The sequence below is a fragment of the Carcharodon carcharias genome, chromosome 8, assembly GCF_017639515.1.
Source record: "Carcharodon carcharias isolate sCarCar2 chromosome 8, sCarCar2.pri, whole genome shotgun sequence".
Taxonomy (NCBI): Eukaryota; Metazoa; Chordata; class Chondrichthyes; order Lamniformes; family Lamnidae; genus Carcharodon; species Carcharodon carcharias.
Genome location: NC_054474.1, coordinates 157,863,353 through 157,876,719, shown reverse-complemented (window position 1 = coordinate 157,876,719; position 13,367 = coordinate 157,863,353). Strand labels below are relative to the sequence as shown.

At 61.3% G+C, this 13,367-nt stretch overlaps 1 protein-coding gene across 1 annotated transcript in view; it reads left to right on the top strand.

Moving 5' to 3' along the window:
* The window catches only part of LOC121281526 (hemicentin-1-like), a 566,775-nt gene that overhangs the window by 508,312 nt on the left and 45,096 nt on the right, over window positions 1-13,367 (top strand). Inside the window, exon 97 of the mRNA XM_041194473.1 lies at window positions 12,823-12,993. Coding sequence (XP_041050407.1) covers window positions 12,823-12,993 — 171 coding nt within the window. The remainder of the gene's footprint in view (window positions 1-12,822; window positions 12,994-13,367) is intronic.

Sequence of the window (13,367 nt, the reverse complement as noted above, 5' to 3'; positions counted from 1 at the left end):
GCTCTGTGTCGCCGCTCCCCTGACACACTCGCTCTGTGTCGCCGCTCACTGACCCACTCGCTCTGTGTCGCTGCTCCCTGACCCACTCGCTGCTCCCTGACCCACTCGCTCTGAGTCGCTGCTCCCTGACCCACTCGCTCTGTGTCGCTGTTCCCTGACACACTCGCTCTGTGTCGCTGTTCCCTGACACACTCGCTCTCTGTCGCCGCTCCCTGACACACTCGCTCTGTGTCGCTGTTCCCTGACCCACTCGCTCTGTGTCGCTTGCTCCCTGACCCACTCGCTCTGTGTCGCTGCTCCCTGACCCACTCGCTCTGTGTCGCTGCTCCCTGACCCACTCGCTCTGTATCGCTGCTCCCTGACCCACTCGCTCTGTGTCACTGCTCCCTGACCCACTCGCTCTGTGTCGCCGCTCCCTGACCCATTCGCTCTGTGTCGCTGTTCCCTGGCACACTCGCTCTCTGTCGCCGCTCCCTGACACACTCGTTCAGTGTCGCTGCTCCCTGACACACTCGCTCTGTGTCGCTGCTCCCTGACACACTCACTCTGTGTCGCTGCTCCCTGACCCCATCGCTCTGTGTCGCTGCTCCCTGACACACTCGCTCTGTGTCGCCGCTCCCTGACACACTGGCTCTGTGTCGCCGCTCCCCTGACCCACTCGCTCTGTGTCCCCGCTCCCTGACACACTCGCTCTATGTAGCCGCTCCCTGACACACTCGCTCTATGTAGCCGCTCCCTGACACACTCGCTCTGTGTCGCGGCTCCCTGACCCAATCGCTCTGTGTCGCGGCTCCCTGACCCAATCGCTCTGTGTCGCGGCTCCCTGACCCAATCGCTCTGTGTCGCTGCTCCCTGACACACTCGCTCTGTGTCGCGGCTCGCTGACACTCTCGATCTGTGTCGCTGCTCCCTGACACACTCGCTCTGTGTCACTGCTCCCTGACACACTCGCTCTGTGTCGCTGCTCTCTGACCCACACGCTCTGTGTCGCTGTTCCAAAACGCACTCGCTCTCTGTCGCTGCTCCCTAACACACTCGCTCTGTGTCGCTGTTCTCTGACACACTCGCTCTGTGTCGCCGTTCCCTGACACACTCGCTCTGTGTCGCTGCTCCCTGACACACTCGCTCTGTGTCGCTTGCTCCCTCACCCACTCGCTCTGTGTCGCTGTTCCCTGACACACTCGCTCTGTGTCGCTGCTCCCTGACCCACTCTCTCTGTGTCGCTGCTCCCTGACCCACTCGCTCTGTGTCGCTGCTCCCTGACCCACTCGCTCTGTGTCGCTGCTCCCTGACCCACTCCCTCTGTGTCGCCGCTCCCTGACACACTCGCTCTGTGTAGCCGCTCCCTGACACACTCGCTCTGTGTCACTGCTCCCTGACCCATTCGCTCGGTGTCGCTGTTCCCTGACACACTCGCTCTCTGTCGCGGCTCCCTGACACACTCGCTCTGTGTCGCAGCTCCCTGACACTCTGCCTCTGTGTTGCGGATCCCTGACACACTCGCTCTGTGTCGCCGCTCCCTGACACACTCGTTCTGTGTTGCTGCTCCCTGACACACTCGCTCTGTGTCGCTGCTCCCTGACACACTGGCTCTTTATCGCTGCTCCCTGACCCACTCGTTCTGTGTCGCTGCTCCCTGACCCACTCGTTCTGTGTCGCTGCTCCCTGACACACTCGCTCTGTGTCGCTGCTCCCTGACACACTCGCTCTGTGTCGCCGCTCCCTCACACACTCGCTTTGTGTCGCTGTTTTCTGACCCACTCGCTCTGTGTCGCTGCTCCCTGACAATCTCGCTCCGTGTCGCTGCTCCCTGACACACTCGCTCTGTGTCGCCGCTCCCTGACACACTCGCTCTGTGTCGCCGCTCCCTGACACACTCGCTCTGTGTCGCCGCTCCCCTGACACACTTGCTCTGTGTCGCTGCTCCCTGACCCACTCGCTCTGTGTCGCTGCTCCCTGACCCACTCGCTCTGTGTCGCCGTTCCCTGACCCACTCGCTCTCTGTCGCCACTCCCTGACACACTCGCTCTGTGTCGCCGCTCCCTGACACACTCGCTCTGTGTCGCCGCTCCCTGACACATTCGCTCTGTGTCGCCGCTCCCTGACACACTCGCTCTGTGTCGCCGCTCCCTGACACACTCGCTCTGTGTCGCCGCTCCCTGACACACTCGCTCTGTGTCGCCGCTCCCTGACACACTCGCTCTGTGTCGCCGCTCCCTGACACACTCGCTCTGTGTCGCCGCTCCCTGACACACTCGCTCTGTGTCGCCGCTCCCTGACACACTCGCTCTGTGTCGCCGCTCCCTGACACACTCGCTCTGTGTCGCCGCTCCCCTGACACACTCGCTCTGTGTCGCCGCTCCCTGACCCTCTCGCTCTGTGTCGCTGCTCCCTGACGCACTCGCTCTGTCTCGCTGCTCCCTGACCCACTCGCTCTGAGTCGCTGCTCCCTGACCCACTCGCTCTGTGTCGCTGTTCCCTGACACACTCGCTCTGTGTCGCTGTTCCCTGACACACTCGCTCTCTGTCGCCGCTCCCTGACACACTCGCTCTGTGTCGCTGTTCCCTGACCCACTCGCTCTGTGTCGCTTGCTCCCTGACCCACTCGCTCTGTGTCGCTGCTCCCTGACCCACTCGCTCTGTGTCGCTGCTCCCTGACCCACTCGCTCTGTATCGCTGCTCCCTGACCCACTCGCTCTGTGTCGCTGCTCCCTGACCCACTCGCTCTGTGTCTCTGCTCCCTGACCCACTCGCTCTGTGTCGCTGTTTTCTGACACACTCGTTCTGTGTCGCTGCTCCCTGACACACTCGCTCTGTGTCGCTGCTCCCTGACACACTCGCTCTGTGTCGCTGCTCCCTGACACACTCGCTCTGTGTTGCTGCTCCCTGACACACTCGCTCTGTGTCGCTGCTCCCTGACACACTCGCTCTGTGTCGCTGCTCCCTGACACACTCGCTCTGTGTCGCTGCTCCCTGACACACTCGCTCTGTGTCGCTGCTCCCTGACACACTCGCTCTGTGTCGCTGCTCCCTGACACACTCGCTCTGTGTCGCTGCTCCCTGACACACTCGCTCTGTGTCGCCGCTCCCTGAACCACTCGCTCTGTGTCGCTGCTGCCTGACACTCTCGTTCTGTGTCGCTTGCTCCCTGACACACTCGCTCTGTGTCGCTGCTCCCTGACCCACTCGCTCTGTGTCGCTGCTCCCTGACCCACTCGCTCTCTGTCACTGCTCCCTGACACACTCGCTCTGTGTCGCCGCTCCCTGACATACTCGCTCTGTGTCGCCGCTCCCTGACACACTCGCTCTGTGTCGCCACTCCCTGACACACTCGCTCTGTGTCGCCGCGCCCTGACACCCTCGCTCTGTGTCGCCGTTCGCTGACACACTCGCTCTGTGTCGCCACTCCCTGACACACTCGCTCTGTGTCGCTGCTCCCTGACACACTCGCTCTGTGTCGCTGCTCCCTGACACACTCGCTCTGTGTCGCTGCTCCCTGACACACTCGCTCTGTGTCGCTGCTCCCTGACACACTCGCTCTTTATCGCTGCTCCCGGACCCACTCGCTCTGTGTCTCTGCTCCCTGACACACTCGCACTGTGTCGCCGCTCCCAGACACACTCGCTCTGTGTCGCCGCTCCCTGACACACTCGCTCTGTGATGCCGCTCCCTGACACACTCGCTCTGTGTCGCCGCTCCCCTGACCCACTCGCTCTGTGTCGCCGCTCCCTGGCCCACTCGCTCTGTGTCGCTGCTCCCTGACACACTCGCTCTGTGTCGCTTGCTCCCTCACCCACTCGCTCTGTGTCGCTGTTCCCTGACACACTCGCTCTGTGTCGCTGCTCCCTGACCCACTCTCTCTGTGTCGCTGCTCCCTGACCCACTCGCTCTGTGTCGCTGCTCCCTGACCCACTCCCTCTGTGTCGCCGCTCCCTGACACACTCGCTCTGTGTAGCCGCTCCCTGACACACTCGCTCTGTGTCTCTGCTCCCTGACCCATTCGCTCGGTGTCGCTGTTCCCTGACACACTCGCTCTCTGTCGCGGCTCCCTGACACACTCGCTCTGTGTCGCAGCTCCCTGACACTCTGCCTCTGTGTTGCGGATCCCTGACACACTCGCTCTGTGTCGCTGCTCCCTCACCCACTCGCTCTGTGTCGCTGCTCCCTGACCCACTCGCTCTGTGTCGCTGCTCCCTGACCCACTCACTCTGTCTCGCTGCTCCCTGACCCACTCGCTCTGTGTCGCTGCTCCCTGACCCACTCGCTCTGTGTCGCTGTTCTCTGACACACTCGCTCTGTGTCGCTGCTCCCTGACACACTCGCTCTGTGTCGCTGCTCCCTGACCCACTCGCTCTGTGTCGCCGTTCCCTGACCCACTCGCTCTCTGTCGCCACTCCCTGACACACTCGCTCTGTGTCGCCGCTCCCTGACACACTCGCTCTGTGTCGCCGCTCCCTGACACATTCGCTCTGTGTCGCCGCTCCCTGACACACTCGCTCTGTGTCGCCGCTCCCTGACACACTCGCTCTGTGTCGCCGCTCCCTGACACACTCGCTCTGTGTCGCCGCTCCCTGACACACTCGCTCTGTGTCGCCGCTCCCTGACACACTCGCTCTGTGTCGCCGCTCCCTGACACACTCGCTCTGTGTCGCCGCTCCCTGACACACTCGCTCTGTGTCGCCGCTCCCTGACACACTCGCTCTGTGTCGCCGCTCCCCTGACACACTCGCTCTGTGTCGCCGCTCACTGACCCACTCGCTCTGTGTCGCTGCTCCCTGACGCACTCGCTCTGTCTCGCTGCTCCCTGACCCACTCGCTCTGAGTCGCTGCTCCCTGACCCACTCGCTCTGTGTCGCTGTTCCCTGACACACTCGCTCTGTGTCGCTGTTCCCTGACACACTCGCTCTCTGTCGCCGCTCCCTGACACACTCGCTCTGTGTCGCTGTTCCCTGACCCACTCGCTCTGTGTCGCTTGCTCCCTGACCCACTCGCTCTGTGTCGCTGCTCCCTGACCCACTCGCTCTGTGTCGCTGCTCCCTGACCCACTCGCTCTGTATCGCTGCTCCCTGACACACTCGCTCTGTGTCGCTGCTCCCTGACCCACTCGCTCTGTGTCTCTGCTCCCTGACCCACTCGCTCTGTGTCGCTGTTTTCTGACACACTCGTTCTGTGTCGCTGCTCCCTGACACACTCGCTCTGTGTCGCTGCTCCCTGACACACTCGCTCTGTGTCGCGGCTCCCTGACACACTCGCTCTGTGTCGCTGCTCCCTGACACACTCGCTCTGTGTCGCTGCTCCCTGACACACTCGTTCTGTGTCGCTGCTCCCTGACACACTCGCTCTGTGTCGCTGCTCCCTGACACACTCGCTCTGTGTCGCTGCTCCCTGACACACTCGCTCTGTGTCGCTGCTCCCTGACACACTCGCTCTGTGTCGCTGCTCCCTGACACACTCGCTCTGTGTCGCCGCTCCCTGAACCACTCGCTCTGTGTCGCTGCTGCCTGACACTCTCGTTCTGTGTCGCTTGCTCCCTGACACACTCGCTCTGTGTCGCTGCTCCCTGACCCACTCGCTCTGTGTCGCTGCTCCCTGACCCACTCGCTCTCTGTCACTGCTCCCTGACACACTCGCTCTGTGTCGCCGCTCCCTGACATACTCGCTCTGTGTCGCCGCTCCCTGACACACTCGCTCTGTGTCGCCACTCCCTGACACACTCGCTCTGTGTCGCCGCGCCCTGACACCCTCGCTCTGTGTCGCCGTTCGCTGACACACTCGCTCTGTGTCGCCACTCCCTGACACACTCGCTCTGTGTCGCTGCTCCCTGACACACTCGCTCTGTGTCGCCGCTCCCTGACACACTCGCTCTGTGTCGCTGCTCCCTGACACACTCGCTCTGTGTCGCTGCTCCCTGACACACTCGCTCTTTATCGCTGCTCCCGGACCCACTCGCTCTGTGTCTCTGCTCCCTGACACACTCGCACTGTGTCGCCGCTCCCAGACACACTCGCTCTGTGTCGCCGCTCCCTGACACACTCGCTCTGTGATGCCGCTCCCTGACCCACTCGCTCTGTGTCGCCGCTCCCCTGACCCACTCGCTCTGTGTCGCCGCTCCCTGGCCCACTCGCTCTGTGTCGCTGCTCCCTGACACACTCGCTCTGTGTCGCTTGCTCCCTCACCCACTCGCTCTGTGTCGCTGTTCCCTGACACACTCGCTCTGTGTCGCTGCTCCCTGACCCACTCTCTCTGTGTCGCTGCTCCCTGACCCACTCGCTCTGTGTCGCTGCTCCCTGACCCACTCCCTCTGTGTCGCCGCTCCCTGACACACTCGCTCTGTGTAGCCGCTCCCTGACACACTCGCTCTGTGTCACTGCTCCCTGACCCATTCGCTCGGTGTCGCTGTTCCCTGACACACTCGCTCTCTGTCGCGGCTCCCTGACACACTCGCTCTGTGTCGCAGCTCCCTGACACTCTGCCTCTGTGTTGCGGATCCCTGACACACTCGCTCTGTGTCGCTGCTCCCTCACCCACTCGCTCTGTGTCGCTGCTCCCTGACCCACTCGCTCTGTGTCGCTGCTCCCTGACCCACTCACTCTGTCTCGCTGCTCCCTGACCCACTCGCTCTGTGTCGCTGCTCCCTGACCCACTCGCTCTGTGTCGCTGTTCTCTGACACACTCGCTCTGTGTCGCTGCTCCCTGACACACTCGCTCTGTGTCGCTTGCTCCCTGACACAGTCGCTCTGTGTCGCTGCTCCCTGACGCACTCGCTCTGTGTCGCTGCTCCCTGACGCTCTCGCTCTGTGTCGCAGCTCCCTGACGCTCTCGCTCTGTGTCGCAGCTCCCTGACACACTCGCTCTGTGTCGCAGCTCCCTGACACACTCGCTCTGTGTCTCCGCTCCCTGACACACTCACTCCGTGTCGCAGCTCCCTGACCCAGTCGCTCTCTGTCGCCGCTCCCTGACACACTCGCTCTGTGTCGCCGCTCCCTGACCCACTCGCTCTGTCTCGCTGTTCCCTGACACACTCGCTCTGTGTCGCTGTTCCATGAGGCACTCGCTCTGTGTCGCTGCTCCCTGACACACTCGCTCTGTGTCGCTGCTCCCTGACCCACTCGCTCTGTGTCGCTGCTCCCTGACCCACTCGCTCTTTATCGCTGCTCCCTGACCCACTCGCTCTGTATCGCTGCTCCCTGACCCACTCGTTCTGTGTCGCTGCTCCCTGACACACTCGCTCTGTGTCGCCGCTGCCTGACACACTCGCTCTGTGTCGCCGCTCCCTAACACACTCGCTCTGTGTCGCTGCTGCCTGACACTCTCGCTCTGTTTCGCTTGCTCCCTGACACACTCGCTCTGTGTCGCTGCTCCCTGACACACTCGCCCTGTGTCGCCGCTCCCTGACACACTCGCTCTGTGTCGCCGCTCCCTGACACACTCGCTCTGTGTCGCCGCTCCCTGACACACTCGTTCTGTGTCGCTGCTCCCTGACACACTCGCTCTGTTTCGCTGCTCCCTGACACACTCGCTCTTTATCGCTGCTCCCTGACCCACTCGCTCTGTGTCGCTGCTCCCTGACCCACTCGCTCTGTGTCGCCGCTCCCTGACACACTCGCTCTGTGTCGCTGCTCCCTGACACACTCGCTCTGTGTCGCCGCTCCCTGACGCACTCGCTCTGTGTCGCCGCTCCCCTGACACACTCGCTCTGTGTCACCGCTCCCTGACACACTCGCTCTGTGTCGCCGCTCCCTGACACACTCGCTTTGTGTCGCCGCTCCCTGACCCACTCGCTCTCTGTCGCCGCTCCCTGACCCACTCGCTCTGTGTCTCTGCTCCCTGACCCACTCGCACTGTGTCGCCGCTGCCTGACACACTCGCTCTTTGTCGCCGCTCCCTGACACACTCGGTCTGTGTCGCTGCTCCCTGACACACTCGCTCTGTGTCGCTGCTCCCTGACACACTCGCTCTGTGTCGCTGCTGCCTGACACTCTCGCTCTGTGTCGCTTGCTCCCTGACACACTCGCTCTGTGTCGCCGCTCCCTGACACACTCGCTCTGTGTCGCCGCTCCCTGACACACTCGCTCTGTGTCGCCGCTCCCTGACACACTCGCTCTGTGTCACCGCTTCCTGACACACTCGCTCTCTGTCGCCGCCCCCTGACACACTCTCTCTGTGTCGCCGCTCGCTGACCCACTCGCTCTGTGTCGCTGCTCCCTGACCCACTCGCTCTGTGTTGCCGCTGCCTGACACACTCGCTCTTTGTCGCCGCTCCCTGACACACTCGGTCTGTGTCGCCGCTCCCTGACACACTCGGTCTGTGTCGCTGCTGCCTGACACTCTCGCTCTGTGTCGCTTGCTCCCTGACACACTCGCTCTGTGTCGCCGCTCCCTGACACACTCGATCTGTGTCGCCGCTCCCTGACACACTCGCTCTGTGTCACCGCTTCCTGACACACTCGCTCTCTGTCGCCGCCCCCTGACACACTCGCTCTGTGTCGCCGCTCCCCTGACACACTCGCTCTGTGTCGCCGCTCCCCTGCACACTCGCTCTGTGTCGCCGCTCCCTGACACACTCGCTCTGTGTCGCCGCTCCCTGACACACTCGCTCTGTGTCGCCGCTCCCCTGACACACTCACTCTGTGTCGCCGCACAGCTGACACACTCGCTCTGTGTCGCCGCTCCCTGACACACTCGCTCTGTGTCGCCGTTCCCTGACACACTCGCTCTGTGTCGCCGCTCCCTGACACACTCGCTCTGTGTCGCTACTCCCTTGGAAGATTCAAACCTGTCATTACGGGAAGTCTCATCAAGGTTAGAGTTCTGAATTTTCCTGTTGGGGATCAGACAAAAACAAAGCCCTTGGTTTCAGAAGTTGTGCCGATTGAACTGCTGGTTTATTGTCCTCTAAAGGGTCTGGGTGGTTTTACAGGGTGGTTAGCACTTGGGGGAGGTGAGTGATGTCGCCGTTCCCTGACACACTCGCTTTGTGTCGCCGCTCCCTGACCCACTCGCTCTGTGTCGCCGCTCCCTGACCCACTCGCTCTGTGTCTCTGCTCCCTGACCCACTCGCACTGTGTCGCCGCTGCCTGACACACTCGCTCTTTGTCGCCGCTCCCTGACACACTCGGTCTGTGTCGCTGCTCCCTGACACACTCGCTCTGTGTCGCTGCTCCCTGGCACACTCGCTCTGTGTCGCTGCTGCCTGACACTCTCGCTCTGTGTCGCTTGCTCCCTGACACACTCGCTCTGTGTCGCCGCTCCCTGACACACTCGCTCTGTGTCGCCGCTCCCTGACACACTCGCTCTGTGTCGCCGCTCCCTGACACACTCGGTCTGTGTCGCCGCTCCCTGACACACTCGCTCTGTGTCACCGCTTCCTGACACACTCGCTCTCTGTCGCCGCCCCCTGACACACTCTCTCTGTGTCGCCGCTCGCTGACCCACTCGCTCTGTGTCGCTGCTCCCTGACCCACTCGCTCTGTGTTGCCGCTGCCTGACACACTCGCTCTTTGTCGCCGCTCCCTGACACACTCGGTCTGTGTCGCTGCTGCCTGACACTCTCGCTCTGTGTCGCTTGCTCCCTGACACACTCGCTCTGTGTCGCCGCTCCCTGACACACTCGATCTGTGTCGCCGCTCCCTGACACACTCGCTCTGTGTCACCGCTTCCTGACACACTCGCTCTCTGTCGCCGCCCCCTGACACACTCGCTCTGTGTCGCCGCTCCCCTGACACACTCGCTCTGTGTCGCCGCTCCCCTGACACACTCGCTCTGTGTCGCCGCTCCCTGACACACTCGCTCTGTGTCGCCGCTCCCTGACACACTCGCTCTGTGTCGCCGCTCCCTGACCCACTCGCTCTGTGTCTCTGCTCCCTGACCCACTCGCACTGTGTCGCCGCTGCCTGACACACTCGCTCTTTGTCGCCGCTCCCTGACACACTCGGTCTGTGTCGCTGCTCCCTGACACACTCGCTCTGTGTCGCTGCTCCCTGGCACACTCGCTCTGTGTCGCTGCTGCCTGACACTCTCGCTCTGTGTCGCTTGCTCCCTGACACACTCGCTCTGTGTCGCCGCTCCCTGACACACTCGCTCTGTGTCGCCGCTCCCTGACACACTCGCTCTGTGTCGCCGCTCCCTGACACACTCGGTCTGTGTCGCCGCTCCCTGACACACTCGCTCTGTGTCACCGCTTCCTGACACACTCGCTCTCTGTCGCCGCCCCCTGACACACTCTCTCTGTGTCGCCGCTCGCTGACCCACTCGCTCTGTGTCGCTGCTCCCTGACCCACTCGCTCTGTGTTGCCGCTGCCTGACACACTCGCTCTTTGTCGCCGCTCCCTGACACACTCGGTCTGTGTCGCTGCTGCCTGACACTCTCGCTCTGTGTCGCTTGCTCCCTGACACACTCGCTCTGTGTCGCCGCTCCCTGACACACTCGATCTGTGTCGCCGCTCCCTGACACACTCGCTCTGTGTCACCGCTTCCTGACACACTCGCTCTCTGTCGCCGCCCCCTGACACACTCGCTCTGTGTCGCCGCTCCCCTGACACACTCGCTCTGTGTCGCCGCTCCCCTGACACACTCGCTCTGTGTCGCCGCTCCCTGACACACTCGCTCTGTGTCGCCGCTCCCTGACACACTCGCTCTGTGTCGCCGCTCCCTGACACACTCGCTCTGTGTCGCCGCTCCCCTGACACACTCACTCTGTGTCGCCGCACAGCTGACACACTCGCTCTGTGTCGCCGCTCCCTGACACACTCGCTCTGTGTCGCCGTTTCCTGACACACTCGCTCTGTGTCGCCGCTCCCTGACACACTCGCTCTGTGTCGCTACTCCCTTGGAAGATTCAAACCTGTCATTACGGGAAGTCTCATCAAGGTTAGAGTTCTGAATTTTCCTGTTGGGGATCAGACAAAAACAAAGCCCTTGGTTTCAGAAGTTGTGCCGATTGAACTGCTGGTTTATTGTCCTCTAAAGGGTCTGGGTGGTTTTACAGGGTGGTTAGCACTTGGGGGAGGTGAGTGATGTCCCAGCTGCCTGGGACTACCTGCCGGGGAACGCCGGGTATCTCACTCGGCGAGCGCCAGGCCCTTTGATCATAGAGCTGGGCGGCTCTGGTCCAGCTTAGCTCCTCCCTGTTCACCTTGGTAACCTGTGGGTTCATCTGTCCGATCCCAGGGGCTGTGGTTCCGGCAGATTGTCAGGAGATTGGGGCGTTTTAACGGGACGTTGGCCTCTGTCGGGAAATCCAGTTCAGTGTCCAGCTCGCGCACCAGCACCGCTGGGAGAGTTGTCCTGTTACTGTTGCTGGGTGCTTTGGGTTGGCATGGCAGCAAGGCAGCCCGCTTCTGCATTTGGGTGAGCCCTTCTGGGCCTGGATGATGGGAAGACTGCCTTCTGTCAGGGGCCTCTCCTTCATTCATACCGGGCAGGGCTTCAGTGCTGTAGCTGGTGGGTTTGTTACGGACCATGTTAAATGCAGCCCTGTCAGGTTGTCTCGTGGTTCTGCACTAAGGTGGCTGGGTACGGGATCCAATCTGGTTGGAATCTCTCTGCTGGTCAGCTCGATGGAAGGCTCCATGTCTTTTGGAAAACTACTGCTCTCCGGTGGATGGTTGGCTCTCATTGTACCTTCCTGTAGCTTTTCAACTAAGTGAGGCGTCGCCTTCCTTCTTTCCGGGCCAATTTGGTAACATTCCTGGTCCCCACTTAAATTCTCCGTAAAGCTGCCCACCAGACCAATCACTGGCTTCTTAAACAGTGCCTTTGGATTGGGACCGGGCACCAACTTAACTTGTTCCCTGTCCCCTGGAACACCACTGCCCTCAAGTGGAAGTGCAGCTCTGACTATATTCCCTGTGGCTTTTCAACTCAGGGAGGCATCTCACTCCCTACCCGCATGGGCCCCAGCTATGCCTGTCTCTTTATGGGGTATATGGAACATTCCTTGTTCCAGTCCTACTCCGGCCCCCTTCCACAACTCTTTCTCCGGTACGTCGATGACTACTTCGGTGCTGCTTCATGCTCTCGTCGGGACTTGGGAAAATTTATTAATTTTGCTTCCAATCTCCACCCCTCCATTATTTTCACGTGGTCCATCTCTGACACTTCCCTTCCCTTCCTTGACCTCTCTGTCTCAATCTCTGGTGATAGACTGTCCACCAATATCCATTACAAGCCTACCAACTCTTTAGCTTTAGGCTTTCCTCCAACATTAAGGACTGAGTGGCCCCGTGACCCATGCAGTACAACAGTACAGTACAAGGTCTAATAAGGCTCCACATGAGTAGCCCCCCCCACCCCCGAAGGACACCCCAATGACTAGGTGGAGCAGGCAGAGACCCTCGCTGCGGAAATTTACCCCATGGAAGGCGTGGCGCTGTGTGTCTGAGCCAGACAAACTCCCAGAGAGTTTCCGGAGTTTTGTCCTTTCCAGAACAGTGTCCCCCTACCCCGTCCCAAAATGTGAGCAAGAGGGTGGGGAGGAGAAGGGGGTGGGGGAAGGGGTGGGGGGGAGGGGAGGGAGGGCAGGGGTCACAGACATAGATTCAGCCGTTTTAAGGATCTTTGTTAGGTTTTTAAAATTTTAGAAACAGCCGTGAGGATATCTATATATATTTTCTAAAAGCGTACAGTGTGAGATCTTAGTCCCTCAGAGTTTATTAACCGTTGGTCACAACATCACAATTTAAGGGACGTAGCCCCTCGTAAGGCAAGTGTCGGGGAGTGGGTGACAGTTAGACCTGGTATCCTGGAACCCCTTTAGCCTGTAATGTTCATTCCTTGTGGACTAAACGTTCTGAGAGGCTGTATGAATTTTCTCCCCGGCAGTGAACGGAGGTTGGAGCCCATGGCAGCGGTGGAGTGAGTGCTCGGCCTCTTGTGGAGGGGGGAAGCGGTTGAGACGACGACAGTGCAACAGCCCTCCCCCAAACAGCAATGGAAGAGGCTGCCCCGGAGAGAGCTTCCAGACGTCTGGTTGTAGCCAGCCCGCATGCCCAGGTGCAAAGGCTGCAATAGGCGGTAACCCAAGACACCATTTAGAGACCGATTGGGACAGTGGGTCAGCGCTCCAAGCTTTCGGCAGACCAGGGTTCAAGGGTCACATGACTGACGTGAAGAATGTATCCTCTCTCTGCTGGGAAACGAACCTGGCTCTGCCTCAGCCCATGCCACATGCTCGCCCCCGCGTCTGGAGGTTGTGGGGGGCACGCGCAGCTCGAGGAACCTGGGCCCCTAATCCAGGCTGACACTTCCAGTGCGGTACTGAGGGAGTGCTGCGCTACCAGAGCTGCCTCCTTTTGATTAGACGTCAGGAAATGTAAGAAATAGGCGCAGGAGTAGGCCACCTGGCCCCTTGAGCCTGTTTGGCCGGT